A 10,707-nucleotide genomic window follows, 5' to 3' on the forward strand; every position below is an offset into this window, starting at 1 on the left:
TTACCTCCCTTCTCCTGCACTACCCATGTGGGCACCTGAGACCCGCACTTTCTCCACCACATCCTGGCTGTAACTGGTCCGAGTAAATTAACTTCTCCAAGCCCCTGTTCTTCAGCTGTAGAACGGGAATGATATGTGCTTCACAGGGATCGCATGAAGGTTACATGAGACAATGAACACACAGTGGCTAGCTACAGTAGGAACTAAACAAATGCCAGTCCCTTGTTCACCCTCAAGAGGTCTAAAGATTCTTTGAGGCTACTGATTTTTTGTACATGCCAGAGAATCCAGAGAGGTATGACAGGCCTCAATAGGTATTTTATAGAATTCTTGAAACAGGTGCTGACTGTTCCCCATCTACAGAGATCAAGACACACGAAGGAGCAATTTCCTAATGACATAATGGATCCGGCCAATGACTTCAATGGCCACTAACATCACACACACAAAAAACAACCAGACACTGCAGGCCTCTGAAAGGACATGCTATTATTTATGAAGTATTCTTACTGATTGAAACTGTATGTCCAACTACTAGTTTAGATGACATAAAGGGACAGAAGAAGATATTAAACATCACCATGGGGAAGCAATCAGCAAAATTCTGAACGTGGAAAACTCAGCAAAGACAGTCCTTCATCTAATAAACAGCAAGAGAAACGGGGAACGTACAGATAAACCTACAAAGAAATGCAATGGCTGGATCCTTTTTTTGGATCCTGATTTAAACCATGATTTAAATCAAGTATTAAAAAAGCATTTATCTGGGGAGGGTATAGCTCAGTGTTAGAGTGCATGCTTAGCATGTACCAGGTCCTGGGTTCAATCCCCAGTACCTCCATTAAAATAAATCAACCAACCAACCAACAAACCTAATTACTTCCTCCTCATAAAAAGAGGGGAGGGGGAGGAAGTGATAATTTACTTGAAAAAGCATTTATGAGACAATCAGGGATATTGAAACACTGGGGATATTTGATGACATTAAGGTAGTACTGTCAACTTTTTAAGGGGCAGTTATCACTGTGGTTACATTTTTAAATAGCATCTTTATGTTTTAGAGATACAGACTGAAATCTTTATGGCTGAAAAGATACAAAGTCTGGAATTTGCCTCAAAATAATTTACCAGTGATGAATGGAAGTGGGTATAGATTTGGAACAAGTTTGGCCATGAGTTGATTAACTGTTGAAACAGGTAATAGGAACATGGGGATTTCATCACATCATTCTCTCTACTTGGCATGTTTGAATTTTTTTATATTAAAAATAAAAGTTCAAAATATAAAAAGAAACACTAATTATTCTACTCTCATTGAACCACCAATCTTTCCAGTTCTGCTCCCTCTCTCCCATCACCTGTTCTTCAAACACACCGAGACCTCCAGTCTCAAGATATCCCCTCCTCCATTTCACTTCTTCAAGTGCCCCAAACCTCAACAACTCTCAACCAACACTAAACACTCTTGCTCATTAGTCCTTCTGCTGCACGATCCTTGCTAAACCTCAACTAAGTACCAATCCTCCTGTCTCCAGTTGTGTTGCTGGCTGCTGCTGAAGAAGACATCACCAGGTCAGGGGATTTCCTTTCATGACAGCCCTCCACGCTGCCTGGCCATCCCTGGTCAGCATGGTCTTCTCCAAGTCCTGTGTGCCATTCACAAAGAAAATAGGGATCCTCGCGCAGACATACCGCCTCCCAGCACATTTCACAGGACCACTTATTATATAAATCATTCCCCTTAACACAACAGTTCTCTGAAGAGAAGTCCAGATTCATTTTAACACTCACTCATTCCTCGTCCCTGCACTCCATTCTCTCAACAAACATTCCTGTGCACCACTGTGCCAGGCGTTAGTCCAGATACTGTGACATGACACCCCAGCAAATCAAATAAACACTCTGCACGTGTGGAGCTTACATTCTGGTAGAAGATCTGGCTGCTACTACTTGCTTTTCTCCTGCCTCTCCAGGTGATCTTTCCCCTTCTGCTTGACCTGTTGTTTAAATTTGTGCTTCCCCAGGGTCCTTCCGCAGTCCGGTTCCTTTCTTAATTCCCCTGTTTTAGAGCCGAGACCCATGTCCAACTCCCTGGTTTACTGAGGGGTACAAGGCAATTGTAATGACAGCTAGACAATTATAGAGTGTGTACAGTGAGCTCATTCAAGCCTCGCTCCAGCCCTATAACATAGGCATCATTATTATTCCCATCTTAGCCAGTAAAAAACTGAAGCCCAGGGAGCATCTTGCACAAACTCACACAGCTAGTAAGAGGTAGAATTGATCACTCAAATTCAACATGCCTTAGGGGGTGGGTATAACTCACTGGTAGAGTGGGTGCTTAGCATGCAAGAGGTCCTGGGTTCAATCCCCGGTACCTCTATTAAAAGAAAAAAATCTGTGAAATCATGCTCTAAATTGATCTCATCATCTCCCACCACAAATGCGCTTCTTTTAAATCGCACCTCTTAACCTCAGGGAATGTTACCACCAAACTTCCAGTTGCCTAAGTCAGAATACGGGCATCACCCCAACTCCTCACTCTCCTCTATGTGAATGAAGTTCTAAAAGGTTTAGGACAGCACGGTAACACCTAACATCCCTTCGAATGAGAATATTAGCAGATCGTGGATCTGAAGTTATCAACTACTGGTTTCAACTCTTGCTTGGTAAGCAGCAGTTTGGGGTTGTGACTTGGAGCCTGATCTAGGTTTTGTTGTTAATCAAGTGGTCACTTAACCTCTCAGGTCTAAGTTCCTTTCTCTGTAAAGCTGAAAAATGATGACTTGGTCAAAGGTCTGTACTAGCTGTTCCTATGCAACTGTTGGTCATTAATATTTATTATGGATGGTTTCCACCGCAGAACTGTACTGCTGAGTCTGGGAAAAAACAAAGCTTCTTATGCTTCTTTTGTTCTCTGGGCTAATGATGAAACATTGTTTCTCCTTCAAATACCATTTAATTTTAAGAGACCCTGAAAGCACTGCCAAGAGCACCAAATAAACAGGCCTTTAGTATTTTTTGGCAGTCTTTTCTTGATACTTGTCTGATCTCTTTTTCTTATTGCATTTAATTGCAAAGACAAGCTCAGTAAACAAAATTATACTTTCCATTTGTTTTAGCCAATGGCCTATCACAGACATTAATTATTAAAGTATATACAGCACAAGTGATTATAAATCATTTAATATATATTTTGCTAAGTTCTGTCTGTGCGCGTAGAAGCTGAGAACATATTTAGGAGAACAGCTGTGAAAACTTCCGGAATAGGAGAGGCAGAACTTAAATCAGTGTCACATTCTTAAGCAGGAACTATGCAAAATAGAAGATTGAAATGCAATATAATTTTTAAATGAGAGAGAAAGAGAGAGGATCATGTGAACATTGAAGAGGCTAAGAATTCAACCAGAAACATAAAACAACCCTGACTGCCCCAATTTGATTTCCCTAAGGAAGTGAGTTTTGCATTCAGAAAAATCCATATTTACATATTCAAGCCTTCTACCTCAAAGCTGTAAAAAGTGATTGGCTTAAAAAAGGGGGGTGGGGAGTAAAGCGCCAGCTTTATGAGGTTTTTTTATAGTATTAAATTTTTTAAAAATGTTTAAGAAATGTGATGCTGCACAAATAGACTATCCATGACAGTAATGACAGCATCTCAAACGTCAAGCATAATCTTTATAGACCAGAAGCTTGATGCTACAACTGGGGAGAAAATGAAATCTACTGTTACTTATCCATGAACTTACATTAACGTCCTACACAGTTCTTTGGAGAGAATACTAAAGTGATTTTTTTTGTTTCTTTTACACTCTGAAGCAGCCAAATGGGATTAGAAATATTACAACTTCAAAAGTATTTTAAAGTATCTTTCATTAATATATTAGATACACCAATAAGCTTCCTCTACAATCCACAACAAAAATAACGTTTAGCATTTTCAAAATTTTAATACATCGACAATCCCTTAACGTTATTTCCTGTAAAATAAACCACTAAAAAAAAGCCATATTAGTCTTAATCGTATCTGTATTTCAAAACCCTCCACAACTTCCACTTTTTAAATGTATCTACCCTCCATCCTCTGTAAACTGTCAATAATTCCTCCAGCTCTCACAATAAAGAGCACTATTTTCAGGGCAGAGCACACACTACACTCTAATTTGCAAAGTCATTAAGTCCGTTACATTCGTTCATTCCACAAATATTTATTGAGCACCTTTTATAAGTCTGACACTGTTCCAGGCACTGGGGAAAAGAGGGGAACTTCCGGCTCCCATTGAGCTTACATATCAGAGAATAAAAAAAAAAAAAATCCCAGAATATGCAAGCATACGAGCCACAAATCAACAAGAGTAAGGACAGTGAGAAAGAGGGGTGCTCTTTAGTGAAGTCTCTCTAAGGAGGTGCCTTGTTAGCAAAGACTCGAAGAACTAAACGAGAAAAGATGTGTGTTCCAGGCAGTGGGAACAGCGTCGGTAAAGGACCTGAGGCAGGAGCAAACTTAGTCAACAGACCAGTTGGACTGTCATTTCTCTCTCTTATTTGGGGGCAAAGGCCATTTTTTATCAATAGCTCTACTGCACCAGCTTCTATCAAGATATGTTCCAAAGGAGTGTTAATACATACGTTGGCTACTTTGCCTAATGATTGAACATAATCATTGCCTATCCATTCCCTTTTCAGTACGCGTATAGTCTGATTTTTGACAGATTCCTCAATTACCAAGACATCCCCAGGCGATGGTGCATGCCCGTTTCACAGATGGTTAGAGACTAGGGACCAAAGTCCTTAGTAATCCTGTATTTTTGGAAAGAGTAGGGGGAACGTAGTCTGACAACAGAACCAAATATTTGAAAGACTAAACTCACACCAAACCCTGTATCTTGGCAGGCACTAATACCCCGGCAATGAAAATGTACTTTTAAACCTCTCAGTGCAGGGCTGGCGGTAAAGACTCCGTGCGGATGAGTTTCAACACGCCGAACAGCATCTACTGCATCGATACTCATTAAACAGTGACCAAGCAGAAGACCGGAGAAAAACTCCGGTTTGCTCCTACACTGGGGACAACGTACACAAAACAAGCAGTTACCAGAGTGCTTGCCTGGCACACAGTAGGCTCGCTGTTAGTAGTGATAAGTAAGACGAAAGCACGTGAGCTGGACCTGGTAGAAGGCTGGCCCGGAGATGTATTGGGGCTGTAAAGGGCTTTAGGGATAAAGGGTGGTTTTATTCTTCCGGGAGGAAGAGCTTAGGGAGCCTCAGGGGCAAAGAAAGGGAGGAGTGGGACTGGGATCCGCGGGCTGACAGCGCCGCGGGGAGGAGGGAGGGCGCGGCGCCCGCGAGGATCCGCCCGGAGAGCGGGGGGCGGGGCTGGCACCGCCGAAGCGCCGGACCCGCCGGGCTCCAGCCGCGCTCCCGCGGGCACGAGCAGTAATGGAGGCGCCGTGGGCGGGCCGAGGGCTCAGACCAAGGCCGGGACGCCTTTCTAGTCCACGCTGCCCCTCCCGCCGGGGTCTTGGGGCCGGGGCGCCGGGCTGAGGGCTGGCCGCGGAGAACAGGCAGCTGCGGGAAGGCCACGCACTTACCCGGGGCCTGAGAGCGCAGGCGCGGCGCGGGCCGGGAGGCGAGGAGACGGGCGCGCTGCTCGGGGCGCAGGAGGGCGGCGGTAGCGAGGGTCACTCGGAAGAGCCAGCTGCGAGAGCGGCCTGGCATAGGCAGCGCGTTCTGTTCCCGGGCCCGGCAGCGCCCGGGCGGACTCACAGCGGCAGGGCTCGTACACGTGCTGCGCAGCGTCGCGCCGCTGCCGACTGGCTCCGCCCTCGGGGCGGAGCCTGCCCCAAGCCGCCGACCACGCCGCCGGCCACGCCCCCTCTGGCCCCGACCACCTACCCAGTGTAGGAGAAGTCCCGCCCACTCCCCCTCCACCCCTGCTCAGTAGACCCCGCGAGGCTTGGCGTTTGCATCGTTTGGCCTTGCCACCTGCCGGGCTGGAGCTCTCGGTGGTCCATTCACTCCGGTTGCTCTCAGGCGGTTGCACTCGGGCTTTGGCGGGGACAAAAAGTAGTTTATTCAGGCACCAGAGTCCTTTAGACAGTCTTAAGGCTTTAAAGCGGCGATTGCCTTAACGAATGTAACTTGTATTCTAATAATGGTTTCTTCCACATACTTACGACTCTTTTGTTGCCCTCCACCACGAATTTAGTAATGAACAGAGAATCACTTCAGGGACTATATTGTTCTATAAATAATTGCTTCGAATGCATCGGATCCAAGAGCACCTTTTTTCTCATTTCTTCAATTTACCCCTCCTGCTTCAGGGCTCCCTACTGAGACCTGCTTAAAGAAACCTATTCATAGCAAGTTTGTGCTTCTGTGTGAGGAAAAATAAAATTCATTACTCATCCCATGCTTTTCAAGTAGCACACATTTCCCAACTAAATCCTGGCCTCTAAAAGCTCTTGCACATTTAATATTTAGCCAAATTTCAATCCTTAGTGAAAAAACAGTAGGTTATTATAGGTCCTTATATTTCTGCTAGGCTTTTTTTAATTGTGGAAAAATACAAATATAAAATTTTCCATTTTAACCATTTTTTAGTGTACAATTCAGTGGCATTAAGTATATTCACACTGTTGTGCAACCATTACTATCAGCCATCTCTAGGACTCTTTCCATCTTGCAACACTGAAACTCTACCCATTAAACAACTCCCCATTCTCCCCTCCTCCTAGCCCTTGGGCACCACCATTCTAGTTTTTGTATCTATGAATTTTATAATTCCAGGTGACATATATAACTGGAATTGTACAGTATACATTCCTTTGTGACTGGCTTAATCCTCTTAGCACAATGTCCTTAAGATTCATTCATGTTGTAGCATTGTCAGAATTTCCTTCTTTTTTAGGGCTGAATAATATTCTATTACATGTATACACACATTTTATTTATCCATTATCACTTGGGTTGCTTCCAACTTTTGGCTATTGTGAATAATGCTGCTATGAACATGGATGTACTAATATCTCTTTAAGACCTTGCTTTCAATTTTGAGGGGTATATACCTAGAATGGAGTTGCTGCATCATATAATAAATTTAAATTTTTTTGAGCAACCCCCATACCATTTTCCATAGCAGTGGTAGACTTGTTTTTAAAATTTGGGTTTACATGTGGGGATCTGGTTAACTGAGTATAGGTAATTTGCTCAGACTGGTAGGGTCTACGCTGCCTTCCTCTGAGATTATTCACCTCAACTAAGTACCTCGGGCAGTTTCCTGTTGCTAATACATGTATAATCACATGTCCTTGGACTATGGTTAATTCATAAGTTAGTATCCTCATGAGAACAACTGCACATATTCTTACCACAGCCACGCAGTAAAAATTCAACTTAAACTTTAAATTTTTGTATACAGTTGACCCTTGAACAATGTAGGGGTTAGGGGTGCCAACCTTCTGTCCAGCTGAAAATCCATGTATAACTTTATAATCAGCCTTCTGTATCTATCTGCATTTCCACATCCACGGATTCAACTAACCACAGATGGTGTAGTACTGTAGTAAGTATTTATTGAAAAAATCTGTAAAGGGAACCTGTGCAGCTCAAACTTGTGTTCTTCAAGGGTCAATTGTACTTAAAAAGCATCTTTTCTGAGATTGCGGCCCAACTCCTTATAGACGTGTATGGAGGAAAGAATGTTCACATTGCGTGGACATTAACTGGGTCCATGGTCAAAACGTTTTTTGGGGGGAGGGATAAATTAGGAATTCAGGATTTGCAGATACTAACTACTATGTATAAAACAGATAAACAACAAAAGCCCTACTATATAGCACAGGGAACTATATTCAATACCTTGTAAGGGGCCTAAGGTGAAAAAGAATATGAAAAGTAACATAAATATATATGTATAAGTGAATCACTATGTTGCACACCAGAAATTAACACAATATTGTATATCGACTATACTTCAATTAAAAAAAAACTTACCCTTTTTGCATTTCAGCCTAAACTGCCTTAGTTTTTTTGTTTTCCACAAAAGCAGCTCCTCATCGGCTTTTATAGTTAAAATAACACAGGATTGTTCAAAACGTCTTCCCTATTACAACCCCCTCTAGTAAACATTAAACAGTTTAATGTTCTCCTTGACTTTAAAATTACATCCTAACATGTATATTCTGCATAATATTCAGGATCCTGCTTTTAACTCCATTCCAGCACTATGGATTGCTCAGTGCCTAGCACACACAATTTCTCTCTTGTTTCATCCTTGTTATTGTCTAGTAGTCTGTCCATCCTACATGCCTGTCCACTCCCCAAATAGTACTTGTTTTCTGTGCTCCCTCAGTCATTGCAAACATTTCCATTGTTGCACTTATTGCACTCAATCTTAAATTATTTATCTTCATGTCTATTTCCTTCACCAGAAAGTGAATTGTTCAGAGGCAAAATTTGGGTTTAGAGCAATCCTTTTTCTCAATTTTATTTTTTATTTTTATCAGTTATATGCATCTGTGACTTAGAGTCAGATGATTCTGTAAAACCTTGTAAGTTTTGCAATGAAACAACAGAGACTGTGTCCCCACCACTCCCCATCCCTGTTTCCCCATCCTCAAAGAAAGCCATTTTACCTCTTTCCACTGGTCATTTTGATGTTTACCTTAATTTTTCTATATAAAATGTTTGTATAGCTATCTCTTTTTATAAAACTTTTTTTATTGATTTATAATCATTTTACAATGTTGTGTCAAATTCCAGTGTAGAGCACAATTTTTCAGTTATTCATGAACATACATATATTCATTGTCACATTTTTTTCTCTGTGAGCTACCATAAGATCTTGTATATATTTCCCTGTGCTATACAATATAATCTTATCTATTCTACATTTTGAAATCCCAGTCTATCCCTTCCCACCCCACTGTATTGCTATTTCTTGATGTGTCACTTTTAGGCATTATCTATTGACTTCACTTAATGGAAAATGAGGGTTTAACTCTCCTTACTTTCCCCAGCCCTTCCTTTACCCACCCTCCACACTTCCCATCCCTTTATCTGTCCAATATAGTTACCCTGTATGTTTTAAAAGAGATTTGTGTTTACTTTGTTACGACTAGGTAAACATTACTCATCTCTTGGGCAAAGTAATATACTATGATTACTTCTCTTCCACAGCTTTTTGTTTTTCCTGCAGTTAATAATCTTATTTTGTTTCACTATTCATCACTAGGCCAAGTCCAGACTTTTTTTTTTTTTTTTTTTTTTGCTCTTAAGAGTTTTTTTTTTTAATTGGAGAATAGTCTGTTTACAACGTTGTGCCAATATCTGGTGTGTGGCTTAATGTTTCAGTCATACATATTTATTTTCATATTTTTTCATTATAGGTTACTACAAGATACTGAATATAGTTCCCTGTGCTACAGACTTTTTTTTTTTTTTTTAATATGGAACGCTTTACAAATTTGCATGCCATCCTTGCGCAGGGACCATGCTAATATATGCAGATTTCTTAATGACTGTTTAAATCTCTCCCTACAGACAGTCAGACAGATGAGGTGTCCTATCAGTTTTATCTTCCTGAAGGAGCCTCTTCTGGAGCCTTCTTTTATTTTTTTTAATTTTTTTTGGGGGGGGTTAATTAGTTTTATTTATTTACTTATTTATTTTTAGAGGAGGTGCTGGAGATTGAAACCAGGACCCAGTGCATGCTAAGCACTCACTCTAGCGCTTGAGCTAACCCTCCCCCTTTCGGGATCCTTCTGACCTGCACCATCTACAAGGAGCGCACAGTTGTTGTCAGGGCTTCCCACTGTATCTTTCTTCTGTGTCGTGTCTTGTTTCCTATATCCTATGTGTTCGTTTTCTTTGTTTAGGCCTCATTCTAGTGAAGCACAACTCCAGTAGCTTCCTGAAAAGGGATAAGTAAATTAAAGGGACATTTTTCGAGCTTTTGAATGTCTGAATATACCTTTATTCATTATCCACACTTGATTGGTAGTTTACTAGCCAGGTATAGAATTTCAGTTTGAAATAAATTTCCTTTTGAAATTTGATGGACTTGCTCCCAGGTCTCCTAGTTTTCTTTGTGACTGTTGAGAAATTGAAAGATATGTTGGTTCTTGACCCCCTGTAAGTGATGAGTTTTTCTCTCTGGAAGCCTAGGGTTGTCTTTTTGCCCCCAGTGCCCCGGGTTCCTCCTCCCTGGCAAAGAACAGGTTTTTTAAGGTGTCTGCGCTGAGTAAAGTGTTTATTAGATGCTGAAACCTTTTCCTCCATTCAGCTCCCAGAATGTTTACAACCAGATCTGCACCCTCCAAGTAGGAAATTGGAGGGCCACCTCTAGTTGAATCTTATCAGCCTTAAAAGAAAGATCCACAGATAATGACTGGAAATTCTGCAGCTAAACACCCCAACCAAATTACATTTAAGCTAGTCACTAAGCCCCTTCACACTCTCAGAACATCTGGGATATCACCTAAAGTATAAGTTGAAATGATTCATATTGAATTTATGCTGTGGAGGGAAGGATACCTTCAAGCTCCATCATTAAGGACCCCAACGTAGTGGAGGTGGTTTTACCGAGGAGCACCCCGCCCCCGCCCCGCCTCCCTTTCTCCTTCCCGAGCGGCCGAGCCAGCCTCCGGCCGGCAGGGGGAGCCACCGCACACGGCCGGCGGCTGCAGGGGGAGGACCTCCCTGGGA

The 10,707-nt window shown here is 42.0% G+C and overlaps 1 protein-coding gene across 3 annotated transcripts in view; it reads right to left on the minus strand.

Moving 5' to 3' along the window:
- PUS7 (pseudouridine synthase 7) overlaps positions 1 to 5,837 on the minus strand; it is a 47,907-nt gene extending 42,070 nt beyond the window's left edge. For 2 of the 3 annotated variants that reach the window (XM_074367635.1, XM_074367636.1), the window contains exon 1: positions 5,592 to 5,837. In XM_074367635.1, coding sequence (XP_074223736.1) covers positions 5,592 to 5,718 — 127 coding nt within the window. In that variant the 5' untranslated portion in view covers positions 5,719 to 5,837. Of the gene's footprint in view, positions 1 to 5,095; positions 5,233 to 5,591 lie in introns of those variants that run through there. The other variant, XM_010946688.3, reaches the window with a different exon arrangement.
- Between the last annotated feature and the right edge of the window lie 4,870 nt (positions 5,838 to 10,707).

The sequence above is a fragment of the Camelus bactrianus genome, chromosome 7 (genome assembly GCF_048773025.1).
Source record: "Camelus bactrianus isolate YW-2024 breed Bactrian camel chromosome 7, ASM4877302v1, whole genome shotgun sequence".
NCBI classification, from domain to species: Eukaryota; Metazoa; Chordata; class Mammalia; order Artiodactyla; family Camelidae; genus Camelus; species Camelus bactrianus.